This window comes from Gadus macrocephalus, chromosome 19, assembly GCF_031168955.1.
Source record: "Gadus macrocephalus chromosome 19, ASM3116895v1".
In the NCBI taxonomy this organism is placed as follows: domain Eukaryota; kingdom Metazoa; phylum Chordata; class Actinopteri; order Gadiformes; family Gadidae; genus Gadus; species Gadus macrocephalus.
In genome coordinates, this window is record NC_082400.1 from 3,424,400 (window position 1) to 3,448,443 (window position 24,044).

The 24,044-nt window shown below is 40.2% G+C and overlaps 1 protein-coding gene and 1 long non-coding RNA gene across 4 annotated transcripts in view; one reads left to right on the forward strand and one right to left on the reverse strand.

The window, feature by feature from the left end:
• Positions 1–2,641: 2,641 nt before the first annotated feature.
• taf1c (TATA-box binding protein associated factor, RNA polymerase I subunit C) overlaps positions 2,642–24,044 on the forward strand; it is a 41,225-nt gene continuing 19,822 nt past the window's right edge. The window contains exons 1-2 of one of the 3 annotated variants that reach the window (XM_060038338.1): positions 2,642–3,070; positions 5,071–5,179. In XM_060038338.1, coding sequence (XP_059894321.1) covers positions 2,945–3,070; positions 5,071–5,179 — 235 coding nt within the window. In that variant the 5' untranslated portion in view covers positions 2,642–2,944. Of the gene's footprint in view, positions 3,071–5,070; positions 5,193–24,044 lie in introns of those variants that run through there. The other 2 variants (XM_060038339.1, XM_060038340.1) reach the window with 2 other exon arrangements.
• LOC132447529 (uncharacterized) lies at positions 7,934–10,680 on the reverse strand. Its single transcript, XR_009523099.1, has 2 exons — positions 9,966–10,680; positions 7,934–8,041 (listed from the first exon to the last, which is right to left on the reverse strand). It is a non-coding gene; the product is annotated as an uncharacterized LOC132447529 (long non-coding RNA).

The following is a 24,044-nucleotide window of genomic DNA, read 5'->3' on the forward strand; positions in this document are numbered from 1 at the left end:
CTATGTTTCCAAATGTGTATGTAGCGCTACGGCTTTTTCTGACTGTGCCCGTCAGTAATTGCGAAGGGGAGCGGTCATTCTCTCTTCTGTCCAGGATTAAAAAAGGACGAAAATGTCACAAAAACGCCTCAAGGCACTTTCTCTCATGGCAATTGATGATATCGTGTGGAGGATTTCGCAAGGAACAGAGCCCGGAAAAAATGCATTTCATAGGTGAAATGCATTACTGTCAATTAATGTAAGGAACTGTTCGTATTGAGTTGTTTTAAGTCGTTTTTATTTGTGGTTGAAAGCGGTGCATTCGAAATTCCTTCAAATCGCCAAAAATTGCATAAATTATATGTTTTTTATCCTGTTTTGGTTAAATAAAGATGCATTTATTTGTAGTAATTATTGTGAGGTTGCCTTTCCTGTGCTACAAATCCTGCTGAGTTGCAGGTATAGGCCAATGACTTATTATCGCCAATAAGTGTGTGTGTATTCTGGGTGCGTGTGTTTATGTTGGAAGGGGGGGGGGGCCTGCGGAGTCCACGTGGCCAGGGGCCCGTTGTGTCATAATCCGTATATGGCTACCTAACGTTTCTTTCCATGTAGTAACATGTTATAGATGTGATGGAGTAACCCAGTACAATTAAAGCTTAATGAATTTGTATGTGTTATTTCATTCAGTGTCCAATAAAGACAAGCTGACAGTGCAGGTCAGCGTGAGAGCCTTGTGCTACAGGTCGATGAGCAAGAGCGAATCACCACAGTTTGAGTCTAGGCAGGAAGCTGCGTTCACCCCTGTTCAGTGGTGTTTGGTCGGTTAAGCAGTAGCTAAGTGTAGAGTACAAGACTACAACTTTTCAATATTCAAGATATTTATTGTCGTTTGCACAGCAGAAGTACAGGTACATTGGAATAATTGTGTGATTCTTGGAGTCCACTTTAAAAAAAACATCTTTATTTTAAGAGGGAGAGAATATAACAGTAAGCATTCAGGATGGTAGGCTTTTTCTAGCACAGTTGAGGTACTTACCTTCATAAGAACCAAGTTGTTTTTTACACCCATGATGCTGAGGTTATATTTCTAATGATTTACCTTTTTCTCTTAGATCAAACTTTGTGATTCATCACCAGTGATGAAAAAAGAAATAGTTAATCTATGGGCTGGAGCAGCTGTCTCTGAGAGGAAAAGAAAAAAATTATAGCTCAAACAACAAATGTAATGGCATCACATATAATTACATCTGTAACTACTTATAAAGTACTGTTGATGCACGTGCAGGTGCGACCACTTCTTTTTTCTGGGCAGCTGATTTGGCTCTGGAGACAAGGACAATCTTGTAGAGACAATGCTCAATCAAAGACCAAAAAGCCATCAGGTGGTTGTAGCTGGCAAATCTATTCACAAAAGACATCACATAAAAAATGTCAATTAACAAAAGTATACATTGTTACCAAAATAATGTCAACAGTAACTACTAAGATTTTATCGTATATATATATATATATACACAGTATGTGTGTGTAGCCTCTTTGGGTGCAGTTCAATAACTACCCCAACTTCCTGTAAGACGACCTGATGTGTCTGGATATCCAATGCCCTAATGTGGTCTCTGTGCTCTTTCTTTTTAGAGTAGTGTTCCTGTCCGGGCCGTATCTTTGGGAGGCGCGGTTTGGTGGTTTGCCGTGTGTACTTGCATGCAGATAAGTAGGGTGGTATCAATTCATAAATTTTTCCAATTGTTTATTAATAGTATTTTTGTTCTAGGACCAGCATTGGTGGAGTTTGAGACGGTCACATTCTGGCGCTGTCGCTTCAGTGCTCCTATTTTCATCTCATAGAATAATAACATGACTTTTTTCAACTATTTAAAAATAAACTTTTGTAGACTTGAACTGGAAACACGTCTCTGTAAGTCTTTACACAAATCTGTATTATAAATGTTGATTGTTTCTGTACTATTGGTGCGGTCACATTCATATATATAAATTCTGATAAGACATGGACATCCCCAACTCCAATTACAGCATCTCTCAACATGCCACTACTTGTGTGCTATTTATCATTTCACATAGACCTATTAAGAAATAATAATAGTATTAATCTGTAACGTAAAGCTATTTTCTTACCAACAATGTCCCTGCCTGACACAGATCCACGTCACGTAGGGACTAGGGCAGGCTAATGACATAGATAGGCTAATACAAATAATGTGACTGTGAAAAAGTGACTTCCCTTGTGTAAATGCCAGGTTCTATGAACATCCTTTCTGTACCGACAGCGATAAATTGATGCACTTATTATGACAAATGTACTTATGGTAAGTCGCTTTGGATAAAAGCGTCTGCTAAATGCCCTAAATGTAAATGTAAATATATAAATTCGGATGTCTGCGTCGGAGCCAGCAGACCGCTGCAGTCCAAACTCTCGCTGGAGACGTAACTCCTGTAGCTCCTTTCTCCGCTCCTGTACTTCATTTGAGACGCTTTCAGCAGCGGATGTCCATGATATCCAGATAGATATAGAAGGCCACCGGTCGCCTCTGGTGTGGACGTACAGTACGTTTCCTTTTTTTTTTTTCGCTTCGTGTAAAAGGTGTATGGTCCAAAAGGGGGCGGTCCGTGGTGATCACGTGGTCATGCGGTGCTTCCTGGTTGTTGTCGTGACGTAGTCTCGTCAGCAGTGTGCAGCATGCTCTGTTTGTGCATGTGCCGTCACCATGTGCTGCTGTCCTCAGGAATATGTGCTATTTTGCGTTTATTTCTGCACAATTTAAGAAACCAACGTCTTTAAGGGGAATAAATTGATTTTTCGAGGAGTTTAATAATGCCAAGGACGCCGTCTAAACATCGTAACGCTTAGCATTGATCACTCGTAACTGTCAAAACGTGTGTTTGTGAAAGAACATGTTGAGACGTGTTTCCATGAAGACCTGACCAGCTAGGAGACAATCAAGAAATGGATTACAGTTTTCCTGACCGACTGTTCCCGACGTACTTCAGCTCCGGACCCCCGAACTGCGGATCCAAACACACCGCCGGAGGATGGGGCGAGTACAAGGGGATACTCAACACATCTGATCAGGTACCATAGAATAGTCAACACATCTGATTAGGTAACAGGGAATATACTCAACACATCTGATCAGGTACCAGGGAATACTCGTCAAATCTGATCAGGTTCCAGGGAATACTTAACACATCTGTTCAGGGAATACTCAAAACACAAAGTACTATAATACAATACAACACAACACAATACAATACAATGTACAATGGTGGCCAGAAGGGGGAGGGTGTCTATGCAGAGTCGAGGTGGACGCTGAAGTGATACCTGTTCAGGTAATACTCAACACACCTCTTAAGGGAATACTCTGTTCAGGCCTAAACACACCTGATCAGGGTAAACACTGGTATTGTTTGGACATATAAGAGGCCAGGGTTAGGAAGAGGTCAGGTACAATTTCTGCTGATCAGTCTCATCCTGCAAACAACATATTTGTGCTGCTCCCCTCGGGTAGGCGGTACAGTGCCACCAGGACAAGGACCTCAGGCCACCAAAATAGCTTTTTCCCTAAGGCTATTTCTCTTCTAAATCATTGACTGCACCCCCCTCCTCGCATCCTTCCAACAGGAGTCTGAATTTGACTATTTTATTATTCCTTAAAGGGACAATGTGTAATATTTTAATTTTCAAGTCATTTATTACCTCAAATCAACGTATTCATTCATAAATAAGTCCCCATTGGTGTAAAATTATCTCTGCCAAAAATCTCACTTATCCTCCTGAGCGAAGAATAATTAATCTGTAGTTACATAGGACGGGTAAGCTTCATGGAGGCTTCCATCTTCTTCTGGTCTATGAACTGTCGAGAGGGACAAAAAGCACTACATGGTAAAGGAAATGCGAACGCGTTTTCACTCTGAGCCAGCGTGAATGATGACTGAAATAATTCACTATCTTGCTCGAGGAGTAATTACTCATACATCATTAGCTTACACTAATGATTCAATGCAGTTTGAAATTTGTTTGAAATTACGAACCTCTTGTCTTGTCACGTTCTTTTGAGAGTAGATTAAGTTAGCAGTACCCATTACCAACTCAAATGTAATTATTAGTAACCTTCGATGTCGACTAGTTTGTTGGGTTGTCTTAGAGTTAGGGCTGGCCCGAATTATTCGAATATTCGAATACTCGTTTGGGAAATTAGTATTCAAAGCTTAAATCAGTATTCGGAGCTTCTACGTGACGTTACCAGAGCGAGGGAGGCAAACTATAAGCGTCAGCGACACCAAGCAGAGAAGCGAGAGAGGTGGAGGAAGAATAGATATCTTGTTTCCCTTTACTTTATAACACAACATTAGCGGGATCTCTGGAGGAAAAGTAATACTTAAAACCTTAGCTTAGTTGTTTGTTTACGTTCGCTGTACAGCGCCGCGCCAATCAACTGTGACTGGCTTGCTGCAGAGCGTGAGCGTCTTGGGAATACCCGGTCAATATAATGGATATAATATGGACACAATCAATATTCTGTATTTGTTATGGATTCATTGTACAAATTCCCTGAAAAGATGCACGTTCCAGGATGAATTGTAAAGCTCCCGGAAGGGCTGAGATGGCAGAGAACAGCTGATTTGGAACGGAGCAACAGCTGTTCGGTTTCACGGGGAAAAACTAAGGAACTTCAACCTACTTAGGCCTACTAATTAACGTTCAAAAGCTATTAAATCTTCAACAAAATATGCAGATACTGTCAAAATCGGTTCCAGGGAGTATATAGGGATTATTAATGTTGTTTTTGATGGTGTTGTTTTCTGGAACGAGTATTCGAATATTCGCTCGGAAAAACCAATGAGTATTCGAAGCCTGAAAAATGACATTCGGGCCTGCCCTGCTTAGAGTACGTCCATAAAAGTCCATAAGGTTTTAGAACTCCAGCATACTCTTTGGAAGATGATCATTTGTGACATGCATGTTTTGTGTAATGCCTCTTGGATATGCCGGTGTATTCAAGTAGTGTAACGGTAAAGGGTGACGTTGATGTTCTCAGATGCCAGTGTTGAGTTGTCTTTGGCTCTCTGCAGGGAACATGCAGCGAGGCGCATCTGAAGATCCTACCCAGACGGCGGACTGGAGGAGACCTCTGGGCCCCCTCGGAGCCCCTGGTACAGCCGCTGCTGCCGCCCAAACCAAGTACGTTAAGAAGGTCTGTCTGACAACCAGTACGTTAAGAAGGTCTGTCTGACAACCAGTACGCTAAGAAGGTCTGTCTGACAACCAGTACGTTAAGAAGGTCTGTCTTGACAACCAGTACGTTAAGAAGGATCTGTCTTGACAACCAGTACGTTAAGAAGGTCTGTCTGACAACCAGTACGTTAAGAAGGTCTTTCTGACAACCAGTACGCTAAGAAGGTCTGTCTGACAATCAGTACGTTAAGAAGGTCTTTCTGACAACCAGTACGCTAAGAAGGTCTGTCTGACAACCAGTACGTTAAGAAGGTCTGACGATCAGTACGCTAAGAAGGTCTTTCTGACAACCAGTACGCTAAGAAGGTCTGTCTGACAACCAGTACGTTAAGAAGGTCTGTCTGACAACCAGTACGTTAAGGTCTGTCTGACAACCAGTACGTTAAGAAGGTCTTTCTGACAACCAGTACGCTAAGAAGGTCTGTCTGACAACCAGTACGTTAAGAAGGTCTGACGACCAGTACGCTAAGAAGGTCTGTCTGACAACCAGTGCGTTAAGAAGGTCTGACGACCAGTACGCTAAGAAGGTCTGTCTGACAACCAGTACATTATGAAGGTCTGACGACCAGTACGTTAAGAAGGTCTGACGACCAGTACGCTAAGAAGGTCTGTCTGACAACCAGTACGTTAAGAAGGTCTGACGACCAGTACGCTAAGAAGGTCTGTCTGACAACCAGTGCGTTAAGAAGGTCTGACGACCAGTACGCTAAGAAGGTCTGTCTGACAACCAGTACATTATGAAGGTCTGACGACCAGTACGTTAAGAAGGTCTGACGACCAGTACGCTAAGAAGGTCTGTCTGACAACCAGTACATTAAGAAGGTCTGACGACCAGTACGCTAAGAAGGTCTGTCTGACAACCAGTACGCTAAGAAGGTCTGTGACAACCAGTACGCTAAGAAGGTCTGACGACCAGTACGTTAAGAAGGTCTGACGCCCAGTACGTTAAGAAGGTCTGACACCCAGTACGTTAAGAAGACATAGACCCGGACAATAATTTCTTCTCAAATATTAACAATGACAACAATATTGCTACTACACAGATGACCAGTATAACCGGGGCATTACATCAAAGGGCAAACTATCAATTATACACTTTAATAGCAGAAGTATGTATGCAAACTTCAATAATATCAAGGAATATTTAAATAAATTCAAACAACCATTCAACATAATTACCATATCTGAAACATGGATCAACACAGACAAAGGGATAGACTTCGAACTAAATGGTTATGAACTCAGGTATAATAACAGAAAAAACAAGGGTGGAGGAGGAGTAGTAATATATGTAGGGATGGGAATCGAGAACCGGTTCTTGTTCAGAACCGGTTCCGAGTCAACCGATTCCTTGGAATCGTTAGCAAGCCTGCTTAACGATTCCGCTTATCGGTTCCGGTCGCGGCAAATGCGTCGTGACGTCACACACACGCTGCTTTGATTTGGTTCAGAACGCAGCAAACATGTCGCCGCCGAGGAAGAATCGCATTGTGCGTTCACACCAAACGCGACGGGGCGACAAGATCCCATACAAAGTGAACGTAGAGACGCGTATAAGGGCGAGTTTTTCGCGGGAGAAAACCGGCGACAAGTTTTTGTCGTGATGACAGCCAATCAGCGTTCAACAGCGTGATAACTGAGTGACATGTGTAACGTAACAGCCAATCAGCGTTCAGCCGTCAAACTCAGTGCAGTGCAGTCCGGGTGAACCGCGGAATGGAGGAGAAAGTGATTGTTGCAGTTTGCGACTCCCGGAGCTCTATATATAATAGTATATAATATATTATATACTATATTATAATTGTATATATAATATCACGGCCAACAGCTCTGTCGCCTCCGGATGGCCGTAGCGTGGGGAGCTCTCATAGGGATTGGGCTTCTCGGGGTTTGTTTACCGGCATTGCTATGGTTTCCGGTCTTGTGTGTTCCAATGGTTTATTAGGTAGGCCCATCTAATAAATCTCTGTCTAATCAATGCTTAATTTTGTTTATGTCAGTTTAATTTTGTTACAAGTTGAATGCAAATGAGCACTGTTAGAATTCCAAAAGGCACAAGCTCTTACTTGGCTGTTTTCAGTCTGTGTTTTTAGTTGTATGGCACATAATGATGGCATTTGGGCTTAAAAAGCGAAACATATATTTTTTCGTCTAGACCAATTGATTTGAAAATGTACAATTTCCTAATACTAGAAGCACTTCTGATCAGATATTAAAGAGATGTAATGCAAACAAACACATTTATACTTATTTTCTCACCCAATGAGAATCGATAAGAGAATCGATAAGGAATCGGATCGATAAGCAGAATCGGAATCGTGAAATTCTTATCAATTCCCATCCCTAAATATATGTGGATGTGTCATTAAACTTCAGGGTATTGGATTGTATGACAACTATGGTTGATAATTTACTGGAATGTATAACAATTGGAATCTGCAAGGAAAAACACAAAAATGTCATTAGCTTTGAAAGCATTGAAATATTTAAGGACTGGATAGAGGGCATGTTTTCTCAAATAAACAGCAAAATAGTTTTTATCTGTGGAGATTTCATTGTTGACCTGTTAAATCCTAATAAACACAACATTACATATGAATTTGTCAATACAATGTACTAGGGGTGTGACGATACACTCAGCTCACGAGACGAGACACGATAATGGGTTCACGAGACGAGACGAGATTTTAAGAAAACTACAATGACAAATTATATGACTGGACCAACAGACTTTTATTTAACCAAGTCGCGCATGCATTTTGAAATGTTTTATTATAACTCTTTACATGCATGAAATTGAAACTAAAACTAACATTTATAAAAGTTAAATTAAAATAAATAAAATAATTCTCTTTTTTTCAATTGCAAACAATATTATGTGCAAAACCAAATCAAAGTACCCAAAATGTACTTTGATTAAATGCAGGGGTTGACATTAAGGTTTCAAAATCACTTGCCCATAGGGCAAGTACAGGTCAGGTTCGACTTGCCCGAATGTGATATTCACTTGCCCAAATTATAATCAGAATCTTGAACAGGCCTCTTTTTGCCAGGCATGCGGCCTGGTTTTGGGGGGGCTCATAAAAATCATCCAAGCTCAGACTGAAGCTGAATGTTAGCCACACATGTGTTTAAAAAATAACAAACTTCCCTTTGTTTACTTATTTATCGAGCGGTCACATCGTGCCATGAAGTGATTTCAGTCCACCGGTGCAACCTATTAAAGCTATCGCCAAGTTATATGTAGACCTGCATGATTTCATGCAAATGTACTTAACTAAATGTCAGAGGTAGTAGCAAAGATATGTCTTTTTTAACTTTCACGTTTCTTGTAGCTCTAACTGAATAATCACAATCGCGTTTCTAGTAGTGATGTCAGTCACGATACTGGATTTTCTAACTTTGACACTATACCTGGAAAAATATCGATATTCTATACCATTTTCGATATCAGGGGAAAAGTTTTTTTTCAGGAAAGAACATACCCAAAGTAAATAGAGTATATCTCCACAACTGCAAGGGCGATAATGTCATCTTTGTTCCAAAAGAAAGATTGTTGAGCAAGTGAAATATTCAATGGGGATGATACTTGGTTAAAGTGAATAAAGCCATGGAAAACAGCATAAGTGGAAGATAACATATCCACCTGAAATAATTATCAGTTGGTCGTTATTATTTGGGAGCGATGTCTTACTCTGAGACACAAATAAAGGTAGATATCTTACAATTTTGACACTTGACACCTCTATTTAAATTTCAGGGCAAATATATTCGAATGCACCAAGCCAAACACTCGCAAATAAACATATGGCCACTAGATTGCGCTGAAGAATATGTTTTCTGATTGAAGGCAATTTACCTATTTCCTAAGAAACCTTCTCTTATTCATTGATTGAAAATACCATGTTTAGTTGCAAAATTTGGCCCAGACACTGTGTTATCTGTTTATGGTGGTTTTATTCGACCAGAATCAACTTTGTGGACAAAAATCACAAAGGTAATAGGCCTACTTCATTTTTGGTTGTTAAAAGAAAAGGGGACGTTTCTTCTTAAGTTGTTATTTGAGTTTTAGTCACAGAATGATATGGTTTGGACTGTTGGAATAAGTGGAGGCTCAGCTTTCATGTAATATATAGTTTGTGAGGGTCCAATTTCGTGAAAAAGATCGCTATTGCTGTGCATGTGCACAGTTATGAAACCCAAAACCGTGTTCTTGCATATGACTTTCCTTGGTAATTTGCCTCAATCCAAAGTACTTCCAAACTGCACTCCTCCATCACTACTCCATTTTCCTTCTACCTAAACCGTTCGCGGAGGCGCTGCTGCACTTGCGATGCTAGCTTTGTTGGCTAACCTTTAGCCAACACCTTCGAATCACGGCCAGAGAACGCACTGCGAGTGACAGAAGGCGGGGCTATATTCGCACTGAAGCGATGCGGGTCTGTTAACTCGCTTTCCGAGAGAAGAGAAGACGGCGCGCTGATAAATTGCAAATACTTATATTTTGTGTTATTTTACGGCAAAAAAGGTTGTTCTGCAGTTTCTAAAAACATTTGAATAAATAGCCTTTATATTAACATCCACCCAAAATCCACTTGCCCGTTCGGGCAACCAGAAATCAATCTCAACTTGCCCAAATATGACTTTTGGTTGCCCCGGGCAAGCGGGCAACCGTTAATGTCGAGGCCTGAAATGTATTCGTTTTCGCGGTTATTCAGCCTCTTCTTCTCACAACCGCATTGCATTGTGGTATACGGGAGTAACATGTAGGCTACATCGTATGTACACTCAAATTTTGGGTATTTTAAGTGCACTATATAGTGCATGAAATTAACCACTGAGAATTCGAACACCACTACAAAATGGCGAGCACCCTATATAGTACACTATATCCGTGATAGGGAACGATTTCGAACACAGCTTATGGCTGCTTTCGATGCTTCCCCTGCTTCCCCTCCTTCTCCTCTTCTTTTCCTTCTCCTTCTTTAGGTTCTGGCAGGCTAGATGTAGCAATGGTGCATTACTGCCCCCACAGGCGACAAATAGAAGTTTGGATAAATCACAAATCTCGCGAGACAGATTTTTAACGCGACGGGTAATATCGTCAAGTTAAATCTCGCGAGATCTCGTGGCACGAGATCTCGTCACACAGTATGAGCCTAATTCCGAAAATCACCAGACCCAGTAGAATTACATCCCACTGTGCCACTTTCATTGTTAATGTATTCACAAATGAAATCGAAAACAACACAATAAGTGGATTATTGATTAATGATATCAGTGACAACTTGCCAGTCTTTACAATCTATGACTGCAAGTACAAGAATAAGCTAAATAAACAAACAGAATACAAATGAGTGAAGTCAGAAGAATCCATCAACGCACTAAAAAATGACTTAATGGCTCAGAACTGGGAAATAATACACCAAGCAAATGACATTGACTGTGCATACGAAACATTTCTAAGAATATTTAGGTCATTATATGATAAAAACTGTCCAATTCAAGAATACAGTAAAAAAATATATACCAAATGTCCATGGATCACAAAGGGATTACGAAATGCCTGTAAAAAGTAAAACACACTTTTTTAAGTTCTATGTCTTCTGACATAGAACTTTAGTTCTATGTCTTATGACATAGAACTAAAGATGCAGAGAATAAATAGAAAATATATAAAAATAAATTTAATATTATAAGAACAAGCAAGAAAGAATACTATAAGAAAATATTAGATGATAACAAGAACAATATTAAAGGAATATGGAATATACTAAACAGTATTATAGGGCTGCAACTAACGATTATTTTAATAATCGATTAATCTGTCTTATTTTTTCGATTAATCGATGAATCGGATAAAAAAAAAGAAACATTTGGAATTGCCGCATCTTTATTCAAAAACTGAACATTACTTCAAATTCACAGTGCAGACTGTAGTGTAAAAACACCAGGTTATTGCTCCAATGTCCCGGAACTATTAAAAGTAATATAAAATAATAAAAAATTAAAAAAACATACCTGGGATAACACAAAAAAAAACATGCAATGTATGATATACTTTTATGTGTACATAAGGGAGGTCCATAGTTAACCGGTCAAACCTATTGATACCATTTTCGAGACTCCTTGAAATAAAACTTGTAATATTGCTTTAATTGCTGATAAGATGATGATAGTTCAAGATAGGACATTAAACAGGTCATAATTCTATCTTTACTATCTATTTTATATTACTGGGAAAACAAGTTTTCACCAAAATCTCAAATATTATTATTTATTTTCTGTTGCATTTGAACGCATCAATCAGATTACTGAGCCGACCTGAACACATCACATTTGACACTGTTTGTGACCATTGGTCAGGATTTTTTTTAAGCTAACTAGCTCTATATCCTGCCGATTTTAACATGGATTTAAAAACTGCATTACTATTTTTTACTGACGGGACTTTCTACACCGTCCGGTTGTGTGATTACTACCGCTACTTTGAATGACGGTTGATGCACGCGGTGCCGACTCCGATCCCTTCTGCACAACGTCTGCAGCCGCAGCAGCTGAGTTTTCGGTTGGACTAGACGGATACTGAGTTGAAGGAGTTTTTTTAACCCAAAGACAGTGAAGGTACAACACTTTTATGTAGGCCTACAGTCCAGTGTTAAGATATGACCAAAATACAAGCTGTGGTCGTCCACACTAAAGCTCGCTGTGGGCGTGCATGAACCATGAACCAACCTGTCGGCGGCTGGCTGTAAACAGTGCTGCGCCTACGAGTAACTTATTAATCGCGCGACACAACGAATCAGCAACCAAATTCGTATAACGCATTTAGTAATCGATTTTTATCGATTTTATCGATTCGTTGTTGCAGCCCTACAGTATTATAAGAAATAGCCCTAGGCAAATAAGTTATCCTAAGTATTTTATTGATAAGGATAATGCAAATTATAATATGGATGACGTAGATAACAGTTTTAATAAATTCTTTGTAAATGTTGGACCTGAACTGGCAGAAAGAATTCCTGATCCAGGGACATCTGGTGAAGATTATGATAAATTATTGGAGAGAAATCCCTACTCAATGTTTCTCAAAGCAGTAGAGGAGAAAGAAATATTGGATATTGTTACAAAATATAAAAACAAAAAGTCTGCTGATCTTAATGACCTCGACATGACATTGGTCGAGAAAGTCATTGAGGGGATTTCAATTCCATTGACGTTTATCTGTAACTTATCATTTCAAACTGGTACATTTCCAAACAAAACAGCAAAAGTCATACCACTGTACAAGACTGGGAACAAGCATCACTTCACCAACTACAGACCAGTCTCTCTACTTCCACAATTCTCCAAAATATTAGAAAAAATCTTCAACAATAGTCTAGACGCATTCTTAGAAAAGCACAAATTAATTAATGACAGTCAATATTAGGGATGCACCGAAATGAAAATTCTTGGCCAAAACCGAAAATGAGGAAACCAAGGCCGAAAACCGAAAGAAATTATTATGCCAATTATTAGTACCATTTAGGGTTGACCCGGTATACGGTATTAACTTGGTATTGAGGCCAACACTGAGTTATTTTTTATTATTTTTTTCCAGTAATACAATTATTACTGGAAACAAATTCGCCGTCATCTTTAGGCCCATTTGATTAAAAAATAAAGTTCGGCAGTTTGTCTTAGCACTTTTTTATTTATTTTATTCTGATGTTTTTTTTTCATAAAAAAATTAATATACAAACCTAATAGATAGGCTACGTAATAAAGCATTGGAACACACAAGACCGGTAACCATAGCAAGACCGGTAACCATAGCAACACCGGTAAACAAACCCCGCAAAGCCCAATCCCTACGAGAGCTCCCCGCGCAACGGCCATCCGGAGGCGCACAGAGCTTTTGGCCGTGATATCATACAATTATATTATACTATTATATATAGCGTTATAAGACGCTGTCACCGAGAATTGGCGCGCTGCCAGACGCTGTCACCGAATGTGAGAGGAGAGTTGACGGAGAAGATGGCGGTTGACCTAGTTTCAAAGTTTATACTGTTTATACTCGGTAATACCGGTGTTGACACGAGTGTATTACTATTGCATTTATGGCTATGACTGTGTACTAACTTCATTAAAATCAAGGCATTGTAATTTTTGCAAAACGCTATTCGTGGGTCTTTCTCAGAAACATTGAAAAACGTCCACAGCGCAGACATATTGGCGCTTATCCAGTCAAGCGTGTGCTGGCCGTGCTTTTTGTTTGCGTCATCACAAATTTCTGTTTCGGCCATGCTGTTTTGGTGATAAAAGTATTTTGGCCGAAAACCGAAAAAAGCGGTTTTGGGCCATTTTCGGCCGAAAATTTTCGGTGGCCGGAAATTCGGTGCATCCCTAGTCAATATGGATTCAGAACCAACAGAACAACATCACTTGAAATGAAATGAGGCATTTATATCCCGCTCATATGATTAGCAAGCCTACGCAAGGAAGGCAGCTAACCATGTCAGAGCGGCTGGCTGTGAAATGTGCACAGAATGTGGTGTAGACTATCAAGTTGGTAAGAAACAACTGATATACAGTGACATCATTATATTTATAAAGACAAATGAAAATGGTATTAGAACTGGTTACATAAATGATTCTTCAACATTCTCTTAAAACAGTCGGTATTATTAATGCATCTTATTACTAGAGGTAGAGAGTTCCATGCAACTGGTGCGTAGTTAGAGAATCTCCTGGCATCTACTTTCGTCTTTGCCGTTCTGGATATCTTTGTCACCTGGTATCTTCGATCTGGTGTTGCAAGTGTCTGATGCTACCTCCATCTCAACGAGTTCTTTAAGGTAGCAAGGTGCATTACCATAAACTGTTTTGTGGGTCAGTAGACAGACCTTGAAGAAAATCCTCTGATCTATTGGGAGAATGTGGGATTTCTTGTAGAAGGGAACCAGGTCAGTACTTCTGTCTTGGATGTTATAGATGAAACGTACCGCCCCATTTAGGATGGACTTTAGCTTCTTTAATCTGGTCTTGGGTAGGTAATGTAAAGAGAGTTACAGTAATCTATCTTGGATATGACTAATTGCTTCACCATCATGAGTTTGATACCTTCGTCAAGATAGCGACCATTGGTTCTCAGGTTCATCATTGTCCAGCTGCATTTCTTCTTCACACTGTTGATCTGTCTTTCCATGTTGAGGGTTTCGTCGAACTTCACTCCAAGGCTCTTCCAGCTATCCCCTTTGCCCTCAGTTGGTAGAATTGTCATGCTTCCAAACTGCAGGCTGACATTGAGTTCACATTGTTTGAGGACATGACTCTTGCCTAGCACCTACAGCTCGGTCTTTGATTCGTTGAGTTTCATGAAGTTTTTGACCATCCACACTTTTATCTCTGCAAGACATCTGTTGGTTCTGTCTCGAACATCTGTAAACTGAGATGCACGATTTTGATGAAACGAGATGTAAAGCTGAGAGTCATCTGCGTATAGTTGGATATCAAGTCCATATTTCCCTGCGATTTTCTGGGGGGCTTTGATGTAAAAAATGAAAAGGATCGGCCCCAGGAGTGATCCTTGGGGGACTCCAAACAAAAGCTCCAAGAAAGATGAGAGCGTATCATCAATCTTTACACAGAAATATCTCTTCTCAAGGTAGGACTTCATCCACTGCAGGGCGCTTCCGGTGACACCATAGTCATTCAGCAGCTTTTCCAGCAATACTGTGTGGTCGATGGTGTCAAACGCTGCACTGAGGTCAAGCAGTACGACAATGACAACATTGCCAGCTCCAATCTCCCTGTTGATATCATCACACATTCTAACCAACAGTGTTTCACAGCTGTGATTAGGGTGGTATCCAGATTGGACCTCTGAGTAGAGACTATGTCTTGAGAGATGGACGTTGAGTTGGTTCAGCACAATTTTCTCAAGAATCTTTGAAATAGCAGAAAGGTTGGAGACTGGTCGATAATTGCTAAGGATGTCAACATCAGCATTGTCCTTCTTCAGAGTTGGTTTGATGACTGCTTTCTTCATGTCAGATGAATGTGTCGTTGCTAGTTTACTACTGGCGCAGAGCGTTCTTTTCCCACCACCGCCACTCGCCGGTAAATTAGGGATTGATCATGCGCCCCAAGGGGCGGTTCGGCGGAAGGAGGAGGCGTGTTCTGGCGCAAACGGTATTTTGCCGTTTCTGAATACCATTGCGCTACTGACCAGGAAATACCTGGTTTAAAGTCAGTGGCGGTTGTTCAGATGCTATTTTAAGGGCGCATGCATACATGTGCATGCGATGCATACGGATTGCTTGTGAACCTCGCGCATACACTTTGCTTCTCTCATCTACCTAGCCGCACATTCTTGGGAAATTATTTGGGAAAGAACAGCTGATGCAGCGGTAATAAGTTGTACTTTTAAATAAATGCATCTGCAAACACCGTACAGCAAACACATATTTTCTTGACACAGACATCGTGTAGGCCTACATGCCCATAACTTTTAGGATTGATGAGTATTTGATCGTGAAAAACATTGTTTTACCGCGAGTGAGTGTTAAAAATAATGAATGAATGCGGGCGCGCGTGTGTGCTCTGTTTAAACACACGCAAACTAAACACGTAACGCATAATACAATCAATGGCAATGTCTATTAACGCGGGGACACATGCATATTAGGATAGCATACAATACTGATAAGAAACAATGTTTATAATGTATTGCGTATATCATTAAATAGAACCACAGTTACCGCATATCATATGTTATATCATATACGTTTTCTTTGCCGAGATTTATTTGAGGACTCAGTATTTCTGAAGTTGTGGAAGAAAACCCCTTATTCCATGTGTGAATTAGGCCATATTATTTGGCAATAAACTGAGCCATTTGCAGTTTGAAATTCATGTGCATCTGTCTCATCGGAGACTGCAGACGCGCTGTCAAAATATCAACTCGTCCGATTCAAATGCGCTCATGGCTCTTAAAGGGGATGGGAGCTGGCACTCTCATTGGTTTGTTGGACGTTACGCCCAAACCACACCTACGGGTAATTAGGCTGCTTCAGACCAACCCTTTTGACACTTGCGCCGCGACGCAAGTGTCATTTATCCGCCTGTAAAATAGCGATAGCGCCGTAGAACCGGCCACAAAGCTACTTGCGCTTTGCGCTTTCCACTTGCGTTTCAGACCGTTAAAATAGGGCCCTAAGTCTTTGTGGTTCATCAGCTGTTATCTCAGAGAAACTGTAAGATCTGCTGATGACCCTACTCATCAAGAGTAGGGTCTTTGTTGAGGGGTTGGTCTTTGTCAGTAGCAAAAGAGGGTTCCTCAGCTGCTGTAAGAGTTATACTCTTTTCCTTCTCTATACCATCCCGGATGGTAGTAACTTTTTCTGCGAAGAAATCTTTGAAATCTTCAGAAAGTTTAACGGGATCTTTGTAGTTTGGAAGGTCTTGAGCATAATTTCCAAGCAGTCTATTGAGCTTCTTGTAGAGTGTTTTAGTATCCCCTGAGGGGGATTTGAGAGAGGCATTGTGGTGAGCACATCTCTTGACATACTCAAAACGAGTGAACTCATCCCTAGCTCTAACATACTCCGATCTTGCCACACGCTGTTTCGGTCCTGGCGACTGTATAACATGAGGCAACTCTGATCTTGCATGGTCTTCTTCTTCTTTGCTCTTCCTCCAAGCACGTTCAGCCACTCTTCTTTTGCGCCTGAGAATGCGGAGTTCCAAGTCCAACCAGGGCATCGGGTTCTTCTTTATCTTCTTCTTGATGAAAGGGCAGTGCTTATCCATTAGCTGAGTCAGCACAGTGTTGTAGAGAATGACAGCATCGTCTGCTGGCATGTCTTCAGGGAAGTCCGCTAATTTTGAGTTAATTAGTTATTCTTTGAATTGTTCTGCATCAATCCTCTCAGGGAAACCTGGTTCTCAGGTTTCCCTGAGAGGATTGATGCAGAGGTCTTTGAGATACTCATTGAACTCATTGACACTCAGTGAAACAAGCTTTCTTGGTGTACGGAGGTCGATAGATGTTTACCAGTCTTACAGTATCTTGTTAAGAGTGCAAGAGTGACTCCATGACTTGAAAAGACTTGTACTTCGTGACTTTGCTGTTGGACTTTAACTGAACAGTATCCCGGTAAAGCATGGCTATTCCTCCACCACTCCTGTGTTTCCTCGGGCCCGATATGACATCCCATCCATAGTCTTTGATTTCCATCAGCTTGGCCTTGTTCCCATCCCGAAGGAAGGTCTCTTGCACAAAACAAATGTCACAGTCAACATCTTGAAGATGTTCTAGGATTCCTACTGTCTTGTTGACTAGAGACCGGACATTAAATGTTGCGATCCTTAAACTCGTCCGAAGGCGTGCTTTGGCTTCTTTGATCCTGTATGCAGGAGTTTTTTGCCTGTTCACATCCGGCTGTCCTAGACATAATGGCTGCTCGCTCTCTTACAAACAACGGGACACAAATTGTCGGAGGCTTTGTGTGTTGCTGCCGAGTTGCAGTAATAGAATCAGTTGAGGAAATAAAAAACGCCATTGAACAGAAAAAATATGCAGTAGGGGTATCAGAAAAGCTTTCGATACAATCAATCATGACATTTTATTCAATAAATTGGCAAAGTATGGAATAAGGGGGATAGTATTGGATTGGGTTAAAAGCTATTTGAGCAAAAGGCAGCAGTTTGTGAAGATGGGGAATTATTCTTCAACATGTTTGGACATTGCTTGTGGCGTCCCCCAGGGGTCAGTGTTGGGTCCTAAACTGTTCATATTGTATATCAATGATATTTGTAATGTTTCAAATGTCTTGAGGTTGGTTTTGTTTGATGATGACACTAATATTTTCTGTTCTGGGGGGAATTTCAAACAACTAGAAAAAATTATCACTAAGGAAATGAGCAAAATAAAAACCTGGTTTGATAAAAACAAACTATCATTAAGCTCAAGCAAAACAAAATTAATGTTATTTGGTAACTATTAGGGATGGGCATTTGAAGAAATTTTCTTGATCGAGCATCGCTAGAGTTATCGATCAATTATCGATTAATCATTAACTTTTTTCTATGTTTTTTTTCTAATGTTTTTATCAATGAAATCTTTATTCCAACAATAATGTATGGGCCAAAATTAATACAATACAGTTAACTTGAAGACCTACAACTGTTTCACAGTTTTAAAATAATAAATACAGGCATAGGTTATAGGCCTATGCGGCGCTCGTAAAGTCCGAACAATGCGCCTACAGGCGCTCTTAAAGGTTTGGAAACGATTCAACAAGACTAAATCTGTAGCCTATTCCAATTACAATAAGTAGCGAACTTATCGGACAACAATAATCAAACAAAGGCAGTAGGCTAAAAGTGGGCATTAAACTGTATAACTGTTATGAAAAAAAGGGGGGGAAAAGGCCGACATATAATGCCTGCAGCCGGCGCGCGGAAAAGGCTCGCAACAAAAAAATGAGCCACCCATTTACAAACAATTGCATGAACTAGTCTATCTAAAAGCAATACCTTATTGAAGATATATAAGGCTGGACTTGTTGCTAAAATATCACAGTTTTGGCAAAATGTAACGACTCCAAGAGGCACCAAGCGGAGCGAGAGTCAACACATTAAGAAAGAAAAGAGCGACTCACATACGGTGGTGACTGTCCCTACTGTCCATAGCATACAGTAACTCCAGCCTACATATTTTTGTTTAGGAATATAAGCATGTTAACATGCTCGGGGGTCAGACGCGAACGCAGCCTTGTAACTGTCAGTCCAGCAGCAGAAAACACCCGCTCTGACGGGACCGAAGTTGCGGGGATGCAGAGGTATTGTCGCGCTAACTTTGACAGCCTGGGGAACCTTCTTCCATTCACTTTCCACCAGTCGGCAGGGTTATATTCAATTAAATGCTTCAAGACTCACAGTATGCAACACAACGTCCTTTTGATCGATAACAATATAAATTGATCGACGCATTTCTTAACGATCAATTATCGAGCATCGATTAATTATGCCCATCCCTAGTAACTATAGAATGAACACACAAATGCATATAAATATAAATAGAGTTGAAATTGACAGAGTTTACGAAAATAAATTTCTTGGGATTATAGTAGACGATAGATTCAGTTGGAAATCACACATTACACACGTACAATCAAAACTATCAAGAAGCATTTATGTATTAAACAAAGTAAAACTGGTTCTAGATCAAAAATCAATCCGTATTCTCTACTGTTCACTAGTCTTACCATACTTCAGTTACTGTACGGAAGTCTGGGGAAACACATACAAAACTTCATGACATTCACTTAATATTCTCCAAAAAAAAGCCATTCACATTATTCACAATATGAGGTATCTGGATCACACTAACCCATTATTCATACGGTCAAAATTATTAAAATTCACAGATCTGGTGGAATTTCAAACCACACAGATAATGTTTAAGGCTAAAATCAACATATTACCCTTAAACATACAAAAATTATTCAGTGATCGTGAGGGGGGTTATAATTTAAGGGGAAAATTTAATTTCAAAGTGAACAGCGTCCGTACGACCAGGAAAATGTTTTGTATTTCAATATGTGGTGTAAGACTATCGAACAGTTTGAGTGTGGAGATCAAGGAATGTCCAAACATTAACCAGTTTAAAATAAATTACAAAGAATTGATTTTTACGAGATACAGGGATGAAGAAGGTGTTAAACATAGTGTATATGTTTACATGTATGTATATATTGGTATATATTTGACAGTATTTATATAATATTGAATGTTTAATAAGATATTAATAAAAGATAACTTGACAATATTATTAGATAAATACACAAGTGATAATGAATTGTATCATATTGTAAACTAATATATATTAATATATAAATATAATTTGATGATTATTATATCATTAATAAGGAAGCTAATACTCATTATAGATAAATAAATTAGGGAGAAGGGGTGAGATTAAATCCATTTTCTTCCTCTCACCCCTCTTCGAACAGGTAAAGCAAGTGTAAGACAGTCTATTTTCTTTTGTGGTTTTCATTGTGTGTAAATATTACTTTATTGTAACTGTCCACTTGTTTCATTTATTTTATTGTTTATTATTGCTTTTTTTTTATTATTATAACTTTTTCAATTCAATTCAACTTCTCCAACTCCAAGTTTGCTTCACGAAGACCACAACTAACCACAAGGCCTTCATAACCATGCAGTATGCCGAATCCGGAAAGGACAAACGCACACACTCATCTTATGCAAAACAATTGGTTTTATCATTAACATTCATTCACTGCAAAGATTTAAAGAATAGGCTCTTACCATAAGTTAGAATGGACTGAAAGTGTGTGAGTGATACAATCGGGTTTAGCTTTCACTTGCTATCGTTTTTTGTATGAATTCTCAACATTACGTCTTTCTTCTGTTTGGCGCACATGACTAATTTGCATACGCGCACAGGACTGGCTGGCTCCACTTGGCAAAGAATATAAACATTTTCGGTCCGTCTGTCTGTCTACGCATGTGTCTAGTTTTAATGTGATGTATTTTGTGTGTGTCCCAGTCACACTTGTTGTCTCCCTTGTTCTGTGTGAGCCGAGTCACCTCAATGAATTCCCGACAATTAGTGTCGTTTGGCATTAATAAAGACTTTTCAAATTCAAATTCAAAAAAACTTTATTTGTCCCCAGGGGGCAATTGAGGGCACATAGCAGCAGCATTACAAAGGACAGGGCCATGTCCAAACAAAAAACAAGCGAAAACACAGCATTGCTACCTGGCAGACAATACACACAAGCACAGGTGTCTACAAATACACACATTTATATAAATATGTATAAAATATGCAAAGTGCATGTTTATAAATGGAGAACTGACTCTTAAAAGTGTCAAATGTGTCAAATATGACATAAATATAAAGTGCAATCACTTAATAAATACCATGCTGGTTATAATACATTTGAGATGAATTGAGGCGAGGTATTTATGTTGTAACAGTTAATGGGAGTGAGAGGGCAAAACGGAGTTCACGGCTTCACCAGTCCATGTGGGGAGGGCACAAGCCCGGGTGGGGGGTTTAGGAGGAGTTGACTAGGCTATCTACTAGGGGTGTGACGATACACTCTCGTCCCGAGAACGAGACGAGACGAGATTTTAAGAAAACTACGATGACAAAATATATGACTGGATCAACAGACTTTTATTTAACCGAGTTGCACATGCATTTTGAAATGCTTTATTATAACTCTTTACATGAATGAAATTGAAACTAAAACTAAAATTTATAAAAGTTAAAGTAAAATAAATTAAATTGAATAATTCTTTTTTTCAAGTGCAAACAATATTATGTGCAAAACCAAATCAAAGTACCAAAAATGCTGCCAAACAAATGATTTAAAAGTGGCGGGGGTATTTTCCGACGTCATTCTGGCTGTCTTTAGCTGTGTTCGAAATCGTTCCCTATACACTCACTCACTATTCCCTATATAGTTTTCATGATATAGTGCACTATTTAGGCAGGCCCGGATTAACCCCTTAGGGTGCCCCAGGGTGACTTCACACAGTGCCCCTGTGTCCGTCAGCTTTACACAAAAAAAAATGAAATTCACTATGGCATAAAGGCCACAGATTTACAAGAAAGTAAACAGACTCACCACACATGCTACATAAAAATTTAGATCCAACCAAAAATCCTGAAACTGACTTACACTGATGCTCAAATCAGAATGCAACCCCCATCACCATACAACGTAATGATGAATATGAATATTTCCATCATAAATGACCAGAGGAAATGCAAAACCCAATAACAACACACACATAAGAATAAGAACCTGTTTTTTTTTATCAGCAGTAATACACCGCCTACTGAAATGAACAGTGCAATCCCCACACCTTTGTGACGTCACAGCAGCAGATAGCGCAACACAACCCCAGCGTCAAATGGCAGCAAAAAAGCAGATAGAAATAATGGTAAATAGGCCTTACCTTTATAACTTCTTTCTCACTTTCCTGCTGGCAAAGTCGTTCAGCAGATCCTCAAAGTCCATTTGTTTAACCAGTTCCTATTCAATGGCCATCAGGGAGAGGGCAGACAGACGCTTCTGTCCCATGGTTGTCCTTAGTTCGTTTTTAACCCTTTTTAGTTGTGAGAAGGATCTCTCGCCCTCGCAGTTAGTAACTGGCAGGGTTAGAAACAGCCAAAGTGCAACGAACACGCCGGGGAAAGTTGTCTGTATGCCATTTTTTCGGATTATTTGAAGCATCTCCTCAGATGAACGGGTTGCCTCCTCCCGCACAAAGTTTTTGAACTGAAGTAGTTCACCGCTAAAGCTGATCGTCTGGATATGTGGAGGAGAGCGCAGCTGCATGTTTACGCACACTATCACTGTCAATGTCTGTATCGAACAACACACCAAACAGGCCGTTTAGCTCCCTGTATGCGTCAGTGCGCTTCGCTAGACATGACAGCAACCTGTCAATGATCACAGTGTAGCATTCCACTTTGAACTGATCACTCCCGGTAAGCACTGTATCATTCTCCGTTGACTCATCTGCGAACGCTTTTCTCTTTCTCCCCCGCTGCGTCTCATGGTGATAGTTGTGCGTCACACCTTTCACTTCCCGAACAAATGCAGAGATTCCAGTAGTCGTTGTGCAGTAGCTAGATTTATGTCAGGCTTTTGCAACGTGTCACTTGTGGCTTTGAATCTACTCAGCACCGTATCCCATAGATTCACTATTATTGCGGTCTCTAATTTATCAAGTTTACGACAGAGCGCAGCAGCCTCGTGCTAGGCGCAATCTTTTTCATCTGCGTCTGCTGCAAACCTTCCAAATGCCTCTCTTATTGCACTGTAGTTTTCTTTCAACGCTTTAGTAGAGCCAGCCCTACAACTCCATCTTGTGCTGGACAGTGACTTAAGAGTCCGGCTGATTTTCACGTCCTTGTTGTGAAATATGCGATTCCAACTGTGAGGGGAAGCCGCACAAAATGCATACAGTGACTGAAGTAGGTCAAAGAAATCACTTGCATCTTTACAGCTGTTTTCAATGCTGTTCAAACCTACAAGATTAAGCGAATGACCAGCGCAGGGCACATAATGAATGAGGGGATTTGCTTGTTTGAAATGCGCCTGAAGACCGTTATATTTTCCGGACATATTACTTGCATTGTCATAACTTTGTCCCCGGCAATCTGACAGGTCTAATCCGAGATCATTGACCATTTTGACCACACATTCAGCAAGACTTGCTCCGGTGTGGCTGTGAATAGGCTCGAAACCAATGAATCTCCACCAATTTTCCTTCCTCGCTGACAAATCTAAAAATGAATGTCAGCTGGTCAACGTGTGACAAATCAGGGGTTGAATCTACGATGACTGAGAAGTACTTAGCATGCTGTAGTTCGGCTGCAATCGTTTTTTTTACTTTCTCACCCATCAAGACAACTCCTCACACACAGTAGATGACAAGTAAGATGTTGTGCCTCTTCCTTTTTGGCCATACTTATCTATGTGTTCTTTTAAAAACGGATCAAACTGTGCAATGAGTTCCAAAAGTCTGACGTAATTGCCATTACTTGATGAGCCAAAAAGCTCATTTTCACCCCTGAATGCCAAGCCTCTCTCACTCAAGAATTTGATGACAGCCACAATGCGTCTCAAAAGCTCCTTCCAATATTTCCCCTCCGCATCTTGCTGCCGCCTGAGCGACGCATCCACTGTGCCCACATTGCTCGATCTGCGCAGTAAAGCAAGCATGCTGTGCCGATGGTTTGCGCTCTTCTCGTGGTCCGAAATACGCT